This window comes from Coturnix japonica, unplaced genomic scaffold, assembly GCF_054131305.1.
Source record: "Coturnix japonica strain WE unplaced genomic scaffold, WE-NBRP24 Scf061, whole genome shotgun sequence".
Taxonomy (NCBI): domain Eukaryota; kingdom Metazoa; phylum Chordata; class Aves; order Galliformes; family Phasianidae; genus Coturnix; species Coturnix japonica.
The window spans coordinates 544,782-559,306 of NW_028188964.1; the positions used below are offsets into that span (position 1 = coordinate 544,782).

General features: G+C 55.7%; 1 protein-coding gene across 4 annotated transcripts; it reads left to right on the plus strand.

Moving 5' to 3' along the window:
- The first annotated feature begins 843 nt into the window (after positions 1-843).
- Positions 844-6,207, plus strand: LOC146751828 (SUN domain-containing protein 2-like). 4 transcript variants are annotated; one of them, XM_085533537.1, is made up of 8 exons: positions 844-1,111; positions 1,213-2,087; positions 2,342-2,465; positions 3,000-3,084; positions 3,619-3,719; positions 4,360-4,527; positions 5,237-5,323; positions 6,000-6,207. In XM_085533537.1, the coding sequence occupies exons 3-8, from the start codon at positions 2,349-2,351 to the stop codon at positions 6,105-6,107; spliced, it is 666 nt and encodes a 221-aa protein (XP_085389663.1). In that variant the 5' UTR covers positions 844-1,111; positions 1,213-2,087; positions 2,342-2,348; the 3' UTR covers positions 6,108-6,207. The 4 variants fall into 4 exon arrangements, with proteins under 4 accessions (XP_085389663.1, XP_085389660.1, XP_085389661.1 ...); XM_085533534.1 differs by lacking the exon at positions 6,000-6,207 and having other exon boundaries at positions 5,237-5,990; XM_085533535.1 differs by lacking the exons at positions 844-1,111; positions 6,000-6,207 and having other exon boundaries at positions 1,119-2,087; positions 5,237-5,990.
- Positions 6,208-14,525: the final 8,318 nt, after the last annotated feature.

Sequence of the window (14,525 nt, forward strand, 5' to 3'; positions counted from 1 at the left end):
GGGGGCAGCGCAGCAGCAAAGAGGTGGCGACTGCGACCAACTCGACGGGGGGGGTCCCGCTGCCCCCCAAGTGTTTAGATAAGGCCACCAGAGCCCGGCAGAAAACACCGCGAGGACCCCCCCAAGCTGCCAACCCCACCACAAAAGCCCGGAGCCAACAGCTGCCCCGCTGCCCTTCATCCCCTCCCCCGGCCGCCAGCTCTAAGTGGGGCAGGAGAAGCTCGGGGGGGTCAGAGAACGTGGGGAAGAGGCTGGTGGCCAAATGGGGGGTGAAGTGGGGCGAGGGGGGGGTTCCGAGGCAGAGGAGGAAGAAGAGGCGCAGGGAGGGGACAGAGCTGGGTGCTGGGCTAAGGAAGCCAAGCAGTGTCGGAAGGAGGCAGGGATGGGACAAAGACCCCCCCCGGGACCCCCAGAGGGCGGCGTGGAGCAACGCCGGCTCCGCAGTGGACAGCAGTTGGGCTTCTCAGAGCCCCCTAGCACCCACAGCAGCTGGGCCTGGGCTGCAGGGGTCAGGAGGAAGGAGTGGGCAAGGAGGTGGTGTGGAAGGGGAGGGATGGGATCCAGCGAGGGGCTGCTATGGGGGTCCCCCCTGGGATCCTGAGGTGCTCCATCATTGGGAGCCCTGGAGGTGGTGCCATGGGAGGGATCCTTGTGATCTGGATCCCACAGTGCTGTGCCAAGGGGACCCTTGGGATCCAGCAGTGCGATGTGGAGCGGATCCCCAGCATGCAGTGATGTGACAACACTGGGACCCCCGGGGTCTCTAAGGGCTGCATGGAAGGGAGGTGCATTAGAAGGGGAAGGGGTGCACTGGGATCCAGAGGAGCTCAGCCCCGTGGTGACACGAGGCTGCCCAGGGCTGTTGGGACCCAGTGGATCATAGTGTGAGGCTGGGCCGGGATCTGGCAGCAGGTTGTGGAAGGAGCCACCTGCAGACATAGGAGATGCTCCAGGATCTGGTCCAGCAGCACGGCAGGATTCAACAGGATCTGATGAGAAAGAAAAGAGATGGGGGGTGAGATCCTCCATCCATACAAAGATCCCCTGGATTTCCCACCCCCCACCCACCAGCCCTCCATAAATCCATGGGACCTGATGGGGCGAAATCAAGGTAGACTACATCTACCGCTGTCCCCCCATCCCCTGGCTGGGCCACACCCATCTCCTGTCTTTGTGCTCACTGCTGTCTCTCCATTCCCTGTTTGTTGCCAGGAAATTCTGCAGCTGACACTGCATGCAATTGAGAGAGTCGTGGAAAACAGCTAAAAGGATCCCAGGAGACCGTGTCCCCACGCTGGGCTGTGATAACCACCATCTGATCTCTCCCTTAGGCAACGTGTCACTCAAGAGAGGGGAAGAGGGACTCCCGTCCTGCTTCTAGCGGTCCTTTCTTTTGAGTGTTCCCCACCCAAAGCCATCCCAGCACAGCCAAGGAGCGGGACTGTCCCACACGGCATGTCCCCACTGGGTTGGGAGGAGGGAAATGGGCTGCAGGGCTCCGAGCACTCTGGCAAACTAATGGTCTCTCCTGACTGATGTCTCCCACAGCTGGAGCCTTCCTCTGGATATTGGGAGCCTGGGGAAATGTCCTGCAGGTCAGTGCCACAGCGTGCGGCAGAAGACAAAGCTCTGCCCTTCAGCCTCCATGGGGACAGGGGGAGTTTGGCCACGGGCCCATCGCTGCTGAGACTCTGTGGGCTCCTGAGCCAGGCTGGGGGCTGCCTTGGCAGCAGGACGGGCTTTGGTGTGGCAGCATCTTCCCAGTGCCCAGCACGGAGCTCAGGCTGAAGGCAACAGCACATGGGAAGAAGGGGCCTTTGGCCCGTCCGTGACACTGTGGAGTCTGGAGGGGATGGGAGAGCAAACGGAGAAGCAGCAGATGCTCTGCAGCACGTGGAGGGCTGAAGGGCCCAACTTTGGGCAGCGGTCCTCTGCAAAGTGCTGGGAAGCAGCAGGAAATTCTGCCAGCGGCTCCCTGGGAAGCTCCTTTGGAAGCTCTGGCCGTGCTCCTGGTGCTTCCTCCCATCAAATGCTTTTTTCTTCCAGGTGGTGTCAGCAGGACCTGTGCATGAGCTCCTGTCTCTGGGGTAAGAACACTTCCTTGCCATGCACCTGGCTCTGTAGCTTGGCCTCGGCTGGCTGTGTGCTCCATGCACGCCTTCACTTTGTGCCCAGGGCTCCAGCCTTTCCCATCTATATGGTGAAGGCAGCCCTTGGCAAAGCGAAGGAACAAAAGGGGCTGGGGGATAAGGAAGGGCACAACCCCCCTGAATCCTTCACCTCGTGGCACTGAAACTCTGACCTGCGTTGCTGAACAAGACTTGCTTTGCTTTGCCTTCAGGAACTCAATGGTTGGGCCAGAATTACACCTGATAAGTTATGAGCTGTCAATCAGGAAGCATCTCATTGCACAATCAGTGTATGATGTCCTGGAGGAGAATGGGATCGACGAACTGACGAGACAGGTAATGGTACTGCTCCCTTCCAGCCCTTTACAGGGACAGCTCTGTGCTCTGGCCGCCTGCCCCACACCTGGCTCTCAGGCTCAGCCTCCCCTGTGTCTTGGAGCTACTTTGCTCCCCACACTGAGAGCTGCTGCTGGTGCTGGCTGCACGGTAAACCTGGGATCAGGGTGCTCTGTGCAGAGCCATGAATTCCCCCTGGCTGGGCCCCAGCCAGAAGCCTGCTGGGCTTGGCTTGGAGGCTGGATGCGGCCCCTGCCAAGAGACTTGTGCTTCAGACTTCTTAGCTGGAAGGGCCATTCTCCAGGCCAGCTGCAACTGGAGCTCTGCAGAGCCTGGCTGGCTCAGGGCACGATCTGACTGCCTGTCAAGGCTGTTCTACAGCAGACACGGGGCTGGCAACACTGGGATCAGGCAGAGCCCAAAGTCCATCTTTGCTGTGTCTCTGGAGTGCAGTTCTTGGGTAGGACTCCCTGCTCACACCCATCTCCTGTCTTTGTGCTCACTGCTGTCTCTCCATTCCCTGTTTGTTGCCAGGAAATTTTTCTGTTGACACGGATTGAAATTGACAGCATCGTGGAAAACAGCTACTGGATGCCCAACTGGGCTCTGAAATCCCTGGGTATGTAGACAGCTTCACTACCCTCAGCTTTGCGCCTGGCACTCCCCAAAACCTGCCCAGCTCTGCTTCCTGTCACAGTTATCTCATAGAGCTTTAGGATGGCTGAGGTCTGAAGGGACCTTAAGACCATCCCAGTCCAACTCCCTGCCACTGACAGGACTGCCACCCTTTGCATCAAGGTGCTCAGGGCCCCATCCAACCTGGTCTCCAACGCCTCCGGGAATGGGGCATCCATGGCTCCTCTGGGCAGCACATTGCAGGGCCTCACCGCCCACTGGGGGTCAAGAATTTCCTCCTCACATCCCGTCTAAAGCCCCCATCTCTGAGAATTTAAAAACCCTTCAACTCTGCTCCCAGGGCTGACCGTCTCGTTTCCCCAGGTGCTCAATCAGCGCATCAGACTCAGCAGTTCCCATACACAGCGGGAGGGATTCTGCACCCCAGAGCCCCGCCAAGAGCTTTGGGGAATGAGCATTCACTCCTTCAGCTTGTCTCTGGGCTGTCCCAGTGCACGTCTGTCCATCTTTATTTCAGGTGCCACTGTTGATGCGGAGAGGACAACCAAGAGTTACGGTGGGAAAGGCCGGCTTTCTCCCTTCTTTTCCACCGCAAAGTCCCCTGAGACCCTCTTGCAGGTATGGCAGGAGAAGTGCTGACTGTGGGCTTCCCCCCTTGCTTTCACCCCCCTCCCCCCGCAGACACCCCACAGAGCCCCATAAGGGCTCCCCCTCCATCCCCCAGTCCTTCCTTCCCCTGATCCGTCCCCCTCCATCCTTTCCCCCTCCCCATCCTTCACCCCATCCTTCTGCCCCCATCCTTCCCCCCCATACTTCCACCATCCTTCCCCCCCATCCTCCCCATTCCTCCCTCCATCCTCCCCGATCCTTCCCCCAGTCTTTCCTACCCCCAACCCTTCCCTCACATTCTCCCTCCCCCCACCCTCACCCCATTCTGGCTGCACATCCATTTCCTTTGGCCCAGCTGCTCTGCTCAGCCCACACTCTTCCCCACATCACTGACACCAGCGTTGGGAGGGTGCTGGGCTGACAGATGCTGGGGAGGGCTGCCCCGCCGGCTCTGGGCAAGCAGAGAAAGGCGGTTGACTCCAGAGCTGTTGTCCAAACCTTTGCATATTCCCCTCCTGTCCCTTGAGTAGCGTTCCATTACGGGGAGCACGGCAGCCCACACAGAAGACAAATTCTGTGCTCCTTGCCCAGCATCCAGCTCTGGCGACTCTTTGCCTCACCGCTGATGGACGCATCTCTCTCATTTCAGCCTGATATTTCTGTTGGAAACTGCTGGGCATTCCAAGGTTCGCAGGGCCACGTTGTCATCCAGCTGCCTCAGAACATCTGGCCCACAGCTTTCACCCTGTGGCATGTATCCAAGGCGGTGTCTCCCTCTGGGGATGTCAACAGTGCCCCCAGAGACTTTGCCATCTTGGTAAGTCTCTGCCTGCTGCTGCTTCTGGAGGCCCCCGAGGAAAAAGCTTTGCCATAGAGCCCCATAAGAGCCCATTGAAATCCTATAGAGCCCCAGAGACAACCAATAGAACACCATAACCACAACATAAGACCCCATAAACCCCCAAAGAGCCCTATAGAGCCCCCACAGACACCCCAGAGAGCCCCATAATGCTCCATAAGACCCCATAGAGCTGCACAAGAAGCTCATAGAGAACCAAAGAGCCCCCTGGTTTCCCACAGACACCCAACAGGGCCCCATAAGGGCCCTACAGACACCCAACAGAGCCCCATAACTGCCACATAGAGCCCTGTAAGACCCCATAGAGCCACACAAGAGCTCATAGAGCACCATAGAGCCACACGGTAGACACCCAACAGAGCCCCATACGACCCCATACTGTTGGGAGCTCCCAAATTTCAGTGGTGGGCTGCTGCAGAGCACGGCATCCTGCCTGAGGGCACCGAATCCCTCGGCTGGTTCCATGTCTCCAAAGGCCTCTGCTGCTCTTTGTGGCCGAGCAGCTGGGAGCAATTGCTCCACGTGCCCTGACTCAGGTTCGCCCTCCGTTGTGCTCCAATCCTACCAGAGCACAGGGAGGGTTGGAAGGGCTCCCACCTTTGGCCTCAGTGTGTTCTTTATGGCACGGCCTGCCTAAGTGTGACCGCCATCATCTCTTGTCTTTGAGGGAGTGGATGAGGACGAAAGGGAAACTCTCCTGGGACTGTATGTTTATGACATGGGTGGAGATATTGCGCAGACCTTCCACGTTCAGGTATGGCAAGTGCAAGGGGGGAGGCTGGGCTGCCTGCAAGTCATGGGAAGAAAGAGCTTTCCTGCCCACCCTCTGCTCTCCAACATGGCCGACTCCCGCGGGGTCCCTTTTGCAAGCCTTTGGAAGCACTTGTTGTGCCGGGGCTCTTCCCATGCCCATAACAAAGCCTCTCCTCTGCTACTGCTTCACTTGTATACTGAGACCTTGAAATAACTACAAACTGCTTCACTTATATACTGAGATCTTGAAATAACTAAAAACTGCTTCACTTGTATACTGAGACCTTGAAATAACTACAAACTACTTCACTTATATAATGAGACCTTGAAATAACTACAAACTACTTCACTTATATACTGAGACCTTGAAAGAAAAGATTCTTCTCTTGTTCTAAAGGCACAAACAACATTTGATTCCCACACTGATAAGATGGGTGATAACAAGAGAGTGGTCTGCATGCTAAACAACTATTGAATATGGATCAGAATTCCAGGAAATCATTGACTGTGTATTAGGTTTACCCATATCTATGGGGTGAACAGTGGGAGTTATGGGGCACTATGAGATCTATGGGATGCTTTGGGATCTATGGGGCGAACAGTGGGAGCTATGGGGCACTATGGGGCACTGGTCCCCCTCCGGCCCATAACGAAGCCTCTCTTCTTTGCATTGGCAGGAGAAGCCCCTTCAGTCCTACAAAAGGATTAAAATGGATGTACGCAGCAACTGGGGGAACGCGGAATGCACCTGCGTGTACCAATTGGAAATCCACGGCAACCCCTAAAAACACCTAAAAACCCCTAAAAATCCCTAATAAACCCTAAAAACCCCTAAAAAAACCTAAAAACCATAAAAAACCCTAATAAACCCTAAAAACCCCTAAACTCTGATGTGTACCAGAGGGTTTTAATTAGGGATTGATCATTCAATGAAGAGATGTCGATAACTTTCTGCCCGCCTCGAGGCTGGTTGGGGGGAGGGAGGAGCTGCGGGGATGAGTTGGGTGGGTGTTTGGGGGGGGGACTGGGGTGGGGACCAGGGCTAAGCCACAGGACAAGCAGGCCAACTTGGCCAAGTTCCCCAGGGCACAGCACATGCTGGATGAGGCAGAGGAACGTGCTGACACGGCTGAGTCCCAGGGTAACAAGCTGCAGGCACGGAGCCGTGACATCAGCATCAAGGTGGGTTCCTACCCCACATCCCTGCCCTCCATCTTCTCACCTCCCTCCATCTCCTTTCCCAATAGAAAGGACTCAGTGAGGAACGAAAGCTGCAGATGCTCTGCCTTCCAGCCCCAACCTCTGATCTCACAACCCCTTTGGATCTCTCAACTCTCCTGCTTTCAGCCAATAAGAATTGTTGAGCGGTAGCAGCTGCATTTGTGGGACAGGGCTTAGTGTGGGTGGTGCTGTGGGGTTGGTGTGGGAGCCACGGGAGATGGAGGGTGGCCAAGAGTGTGAGTTGGCCACTCAGGCCATCCCACAGTGCCGTGAACTGTGGTACTAAAGGGCTGGACTGGAAGCACTGAGGTTTTGAGGGCCTGATGCACAGAGGGAGGACAAAAAAGAGAACACGAGTCCATGAGCGTTTATGGCACAAAGGAAGGCTTAGAGCTGTAATGGAGAACACACCTGAAGGCACAGATGCCTGCAAGCTGTCCTAGAGGCATAGGGGGAGGCCTAAAGGCTTAGAGGTTGCCCAGGAGGCTTAGAGGCCTTAAGGTAAAACAGCCTGGAGGGAGGCCCAGAGCCTGGCCAAGAGGCCTTGCAGCTTAGTAGTCTTGAGGCCAAAGTGAGGCGTGGAGGCCAAGCAAGAGAAAGCCTCTGTGGGTAGGAAGCTCTTGTGAGCTGTGGTGTGGGTACCTGCCTCTAAATAGGGCCCGTGAAGGGAAGGGCAGGGTGTGTGATGCAGGAGAGAGGAAAGGACACTGCAGAAGTGGCACAACACTGTAGCAGTGGAACGGTAAACTGAAGAAACTGCTCTTGACCAGAAGCTTGTGGTTGGCTGTGCTCAGATCCTCCTCCAAAGAGATGCTCTTCATGCATTTCTTGTCTCCTTTCTGTCATAAGCTGATGGAAGCAGCCTTCCAGCAAATGGCAGCCTTGCAGAAAGCCAGGGGAGGAGCACAGAGCCAACAAAAGATGAGACTTTGCCACCAGGGAAAAGGGAAAGGGGCAGGGAGGTGGGAGCTGGGCACAAGGAAACCAAGAGAGCAGCAGCAACCATCTAAGGAGGCAAACTTATTTCACTCACTATGACAAGGGAATGCAAGGTAAGCCAGGCCCCACAGGCCGGACAGCCGGCTTCTAGCCTGGCAGGGACCCCAGTCTGCAGGCTTTTGTCCTTGAAGGGCTTCCCTGGCCTGCAGGCATTTGAGCTGGCAGTGCCCCCCAGAGCAGACAGCTGGCTTTTAGCCTGTCAGTGCCCATCTAACCGCATTACCAGCTTCAGGCCTGGCAAGGTCCCCCCGGACTACGTGGCCGGCTTTTGGCCTCACAGGCCCAGCAGGTCAGTCAGCCATTTTGTTGCCTGGCAGTGAGCCCCGGGCAGGCTGGATGTTGGCCTGGTAGGACTCCCCAGGCTGGCCAGTCAGCTTTTGGCCTTCCAGTGTTTGCCGACCGGCGGCAGGCTCTTGGCCTGGCAGGGCTTCCCAGGCCTGCAGGCTTCTGGCCTGGCAGGGATCCCCAAGCCGGCCTTTGGCCTGGCAGGCGCCCCGCAACCATCCGACCAGACGGCTTTCTCCTTCGGGCCTTCCTTGCCAGCTGGCTTTTGGCCTGGCTGGGACCCCATGTGCCGGCAGGGGTTCTAGAGGTTATGGGATGGGTTTGGGGTTGGGATGGGTTATGGGATGGTGTTGGGGTGGTTTACACGGGTTATGGGATGGAGTCATTGGGCGGGCGGGCTCAAAGGGAATGTGCGCAGTCCCCCTCCCCTTTTAACCCAAGGACCAGTGCCTTCTGGCTCCCGTGCCGTGCCCTGTCCTACAGCCCCCTCCTCATGCCATGTGGAACGCCAGTGCCAGCAGTGCCAGCAGTGCGGCCACCATGTTAGAACCCTGGCCATGTCACAGCAGTCACCTTGGTCACTACTGCCCCACGCAACGCACTCACCTCTGAGAGCTCTGGCCATTAACAGCCATGTGGGGAGCTAAGAGAGCGAGGCTGGAGGATTCCCAGGATTTAGGTGGGAAGATGTAGCTGGGGACTGCAGGGTCGAAGAGGAGGAGGAGGGGGCCCGCCAGGACCATCAGGCGGCAGACAGGCAAGAGAGCCCATTGCCATCGCGCCTGGACCAGCCATGTGACCCCCTCCGTGGAGCCCATGGAGGTGGATCCACCTCTGGATGAGCCCATGGAAATAGATCCACCTCCTGATGAAGCCATAATAAGCCCTCCCAAGGATGAAGGAGGATGAAGGAGGCCGAGGGCCCTTTGCTCAGGGCCGGCTTCTCTATGCCCTCTTGCCTGCCAGAGAGAAGGGCTGCCCGCTGGGCACAGGCAGTGCCTTCTGGTGCCTTCCAGTTGGCAACTGCTGGGCTTTCCAAGGTTTGCAGGGCCACGCCGTCATCCAGCTGCCTCAGAACATCTGGCCCACGGCTTTCACCATGTGGCATGTCTCCAAGGTGGTGTCTCCCTCTGGGGATGTCAGCAGTGCCCCCAGAGACTTTGCCATCTTGGTAAGTCTCTGCCTGCTGCTGCTTCTGGCAGAGCAGGGCTTCCCTGGCCTGCAGGCATTTGAGCTGGCAGTGCCCCCCAGAGCGGACAGCTGGCTTTTAGCCTGGCAGTGCCCATCTAACCGCATTACCAGCTTCAGGCCTGGCAAGGTCCCCCCCGACTGCGTGGCCGGCTTTTGGCCTCACAGGCCCAGCAGGTCAGTCAGCCATTTTGTTGCCTGGCAGTGAGCCCCGGGCAGGCTGGATGTTGGCCTGGTAGGACTCCCCAGGCTGGCCAGTCAGCTTTTGGCCTTCCAGTGTTTGCCGGCCGGCGGCAGGCTCTTGGCCTGGCAGGGCTTCCCAGGCCTGCAGGCTTCTGGCCCGGCAGGGATCCCCTAGCCGGCCTTTGGCCTGGCAGGCGCCCCGCAACCATCCGACCAGATGGCTTTCTCCTTCGGGCCTTCCTTGCCAGCTGGCTTTTGGCCTGGCTGGGACCCCATGTGCTGGCAGGGGTTCTAGAGGTTATGGGATGGGTTTGGGGTTGGGATGGGTTATGGGATGGTGTTGGGGTGGTTTACACGGGTTATGGGATGGAGTCGGGGGGGGGGGGGACACAAAGGGAATGTGCGCAGTCCCCCTCCCATTTTAACCCAAGGACCAGTGTCTTCTGGCTCCCGTGCCATGCCCTGTCCTACAGCCCCCTCCTCATGCCATGTGAAACGCCAGTGCCAGCAGTGCCAGCAGTGTGGCCACCATGTTAGAACCCTGGCCATGTCACAGCAGTCACCTTGGTCACCGCTGCCCCACGCAACGCACTCACCTCTGAGAGCTCTGGCCATTAACAGCCATGTGGGGAGCTAAGAGAGCGAGGTTGGAGGATTCCCAGGATTTAGGTGGGAAGATGTAGCTGGGGACAGCAGGGTCGAAGAGGAGGAGGAGGGGGCCCGCCAGGACCATCAGGCGGCAGACAGGCAAGAGAGCCCGTTCCCGTCACAGCTGGACCAGCCATGTGACCCCCTCCATGGAGCCCATGGAGGTGGATCCACCTCCTGATGAACCCTTAATAAGCCCTCCGGCCCCTAACGGAGCCCATAACAAAGCCTCTCCTCTTTGCATTGGCAGGAGAAGCCCCTTCAATCCTACCAAAGGATCAAACTGGATGTGTGGAGCAACTGGGGGTACGCGGAATACACCTGCGTGTACCGAGTGGAAATCCACGGCAACGCCTAAAAACCTCTAAAAACACCTAAAAACCCCTAAAAAGCCCTGATAAACCCTAAAAACCCCTAAAATAATCTAAAAACCATTAAAAACCCTAATAAACCCTAAACCCCCCTAAACTCTGATGTCTATTAGAGGGTTTTAATTAGGGATTGATCATTCAATGAAGAGATGTTGATAACTTTCTGCCCGCCTCGAGGCTGGTTGGGGGGAGGGAGGAGCTGCGGGGATGAGTTGGGTGGGTGTTTGGGGGGAGACCGGGGTGGGGACCGGGGCTAGGCCACAGGACAAGCAGGCCAACTTGGCCAAGTTCCCCAGGGCACAGCACATGCTGGATGAGGCAGAGGAACGTGCTGACACGGCTGAGTCCCAGGTAACAAGCTGCAGGCACGGAGCCGTGACATCAGCATCAAGGTGGGTTCCTACCCCACATCCCTGCCCTCCATCTTCTCACCTCCCTCCATCTCCTTTCCCAATAGAAAGGACTCAGTGAGGAACGAAAGCTGCAGATGCTCTGCCTTCCAGCCCCAACCTCTGATCTCACAACCCCTTTGGATCTCTCAACTCTCCTGCTTTCAGCCAATAAGAATTGTTGAGCGGCAGCAGCTGCATTTGTGGGACAGGGCTTAGTGTGGGTGGTGCTGTGGGGTTGGTGTGGGAGCCACGGGAGATGGAGGGTGGCCAAGAGTGTGAGTTGGCCACTCAGGCCATCCCACAGTGCCGTGAACTGTGGTACTAAAGGGCTGGACTGGAAGCACTGAGGTTTTGAGGGCCTGATGCACAGAGGGAGGCCAAAAAAGAGACCACGAGTCCATGAACATTTGTGGCACAAAGGAAGGCTTAGAGCTGTAATGGAGAACACACCTGAAGGCACAGATGCCTAGAGGCATAGGGGGAGGCCTAAAGGCTTAGAGATTGCCCAGGAGGCTTAGAGGCCTTAAGGTAAAACAGCCTGGAGGGAGGCCGAGAGCCTGGCCAAGAGGCCTTGCAGCTTAGTAGTCTTGAGGCCAAAGGGAGGCATGGAGGCCAAGCAAGAGAAAGCCTAGAAGAGCAGAGGCCAAGAGGAGCTGGGGGTTGTACTTGTACCTCGAGGTCTGGACACCTACAGCTCAAGAAGCCTGAAGACCTTGAAGCTGGACTAGAGGTCTTGAGACAGAGAGGCCAAGAGAGCCACAGGGTGGCCCAGGGGCACTCAGGCACCAAAGAAGGTGCAGAGGTGTATGGACTTAGACACCTATGGGAGGGCTTAGAGGCATGGAGGTGCAGAGGAAGGCTGAGATGGCTAGAGGACTAGAGGCCTCTTCCTGGCCTGCAGGCCAGGTCTAGTGCTCTCTCTCATTGGCATCCGTGGTCTCTCATCCTCTTGAAAAGCTTCTTGTTCCATAGGTCTCCATTAACCCCTTGGTTACTAGGTGTAGGCCCTCAGGGCCACCACACAGGTCTGTAGGAATTAGGCCTCAAGGCCGCTAATGATACACTCCTCTTTGATGGCTGACCAGAGGTGATGGCTGGTGAGAGGACGCTAAGTGCTGGCTTCAGTTTAACTCTTTAATCCCTTTAGTTCCTTTTGAGCAACCTCTATTACCATTCTGCTGAGAATGGTTTAAGTTGCACCTGTGGCTGGCATCAGGAGCAACTTAATTAAACCACTGCAGAGCTTCAAATAACATAAAGAAACAAACTGTTGCATGTTCTAGGGGAATATGCAGACATCACACAAGACAGATTATGCACAGATCACTGATTTTTCTAGAAGATCAATCTATCCCCTGTTCTTGCTGTATTCTTTCCTCTTTTCCTCCTTTCCAATCTCATTTAAAGGAAATTCTCATCTCACTGCCTGGACAATTGTTTTCATAACACTTCTGGGCATGTGTCATTTCCATAACCGACTGGTCCTGACTGCGCAGCACTCCCCATTCACACCAGCTACTCCGTCAATTGAAACCAAAACAAGTGAAAAACAAGCAATCTGAACAGCCAGCAGGACCCAGCTAAGCTCTGCTGTGTGATCTACCCCTGGATCTGAGGTGTCACCGTCAGGAAGCGCCCGCTGTGACCAAAGCCAGCCACTGGGAACATCCCTACATCCAGCATGTCAGCATAGATGGACCCAAGGATGGGAGCTGGAGATGCTTCTGCAGAAGGCCACCTGATCCCAGAGGAGCCATTCCAACGTGCTCCGCAGCTCTGTATACTATAACCAGTGGACATAAACAGACACAACTTTAGCCTGGGGCCTGGGGTGGGGGGGTTTGGGGAACACAACCAGTGCCCTCCAGGCATACAGCAGGGCTGCTGGCTGCTCATGGCAGTGTTCCATACTCAGGACAACTGCTGGTGGCCTGTGCTAATAGGCACAAGGGAACAGGATGCCACGGCTGAGGAGAAGCCTGTTTGGCAGTGTTCAGGCTCAGCACAGAACACACCAAATCCTCTGCCATAGTTTCTCAGTGAGGCCTGCACAACAGACAAAATGCTCTCAAAGGCTGTGGCACAGCACTTTTTCCTGCATCAAATCTAACAGAGTGCTTCTGTTCAAGACACCAAGCATTGCCATCCAGTGCTTCCAACACTATTCCTACTCCCCAGCTGACAGCCACCTCTGACACCATGGCCTGGGACGCTCCCTGCCATGTGTGTGAGACCTCTGTGTGAGAAAAGCTCAAAGTCCAAATTTTCAGGCAAGGCAAGGATCTTAGTGATAGCAGCAATGTTTATTCATTATTGCAATAACGGGCACGCAACCCCTGCCGGTAAGGGAGAAATTGCATGCTGATGGGTGCAATCCATGCCGTTATATACTCTAAGTCTAATGCGGGTGATGCTCTCCTGGCGTTCACTCATTGGTTTTTTTAATATGCAGTGGTTACCAACCTGTTGTTTTTGATGTGCTGTCATTGTGAAGCAGGTGGGCAATTTTCTTAAGGCATGTTCACTTTGTTCTGTACTGGGTTCTCCCTTTTCCCTGCACACCTGCCTTACGTCAGTGCTCAGTTCTACCCATGTCAAATTGCCCCGCTAGTGGAAGAAAAACAGTCAACCCCTGTTAGTGCTAACTGCTCTAGTGGAAGAAAAATGACTCACCTCACAGCTTCACTGTTTCATGAGAGGGTTCAGTAAAGGCCTGCACTGCATACAGAAAATGTTGGTCCCACAACAAAGGCCTGCTCTACATACCAGAAGCACTTGCTTCACTGCAAAAACACAATCTATCTCCCTCATGCAGATGTCTATTACCCAGAAGAAGGCCAGATCCTTCTGTCTGTTACCTGCTCCTCTTATCAGTGGTTAGCAACAGGACTCAGGGGAGGATCAGGATCAACTGTCAGGAGGACAACTGGTCCCACATCTCGGAGCTGACTCAGCTCTCCAGCTTGGCAAAGGGCAGAGCCACAGGGCTGCCATGAGCTGCAGGACTGCTCTGCTGCTGTCCTTTGGGTTGTGAAGCTAGTGGCTGGCAAAGTCCAATTTTGCTCACTTTGCCATGGAACATCAGGGAAAAAGAGAGACAGGCTCTGGGCTCAGGATGGCTTGGGGCACTGGTCCAGGAAAAGGGCAGAGCTCAAGAGCGTTGCTCAGCATCCTCACAAGACCACTACTCACCATCAGGATGCTGTGAAATCCAGTGCACAAGGCAGTGGCGCGACTGTGTGGTCACAGCGATTCCCCCAAAGGCTGGGCAGAATCTGGAGCTGGCACGTGGGCAGTCTAGGAAGGGTGGGAAGGAGATGGATGGCATCCCTCAAGGAACAAACAGCCAGAGGCGGAAATGTTTACTCCCCTGCTCTGTTCTCCAGGCTCACCATAGCAATCACATTTCCTCTGCTCTGGTTGGATGGCTAAGCTATCAATTGGATCTTCTAATGAGCCAGCAGGATGAGGAATGGAGCAGAGATTTTGGAAATGTGCTTGCTGTCAGGGTGCTGAGTTTTGGCCTGCCCCAGCACCGTGCATCTCCATGACAAACACAACATGGGAGGTGGCAAAGGTGACGGGGCCAGGGGGTGAGCTGGCAGAGGAGGAGGAAGGTTGGATGCCCGGCAGTTTGAGGGGGACCCACTGTATAATCAGCAAGTACATAAATGACAAGTATACGGAGAAGTAAGGCTGGTCTTTAGAGAGCATATAGCAGGAAAGATGATTGCAGTGGAAAAGGATAATCAGAAATAAATGGAAAATGGTCACCAGTGTTGTAGGCTCACAAGAAAACTCCAAGAGGAGCGATCTCTAAAAAGAGATCCTGCCCCTGTGGCAGTCAGCCCTTCAGTGGGTCTAGGAGAGATGAAGCCTTCACCTGTGCTCCTTCGGCTGACTCATTGCTCACCTC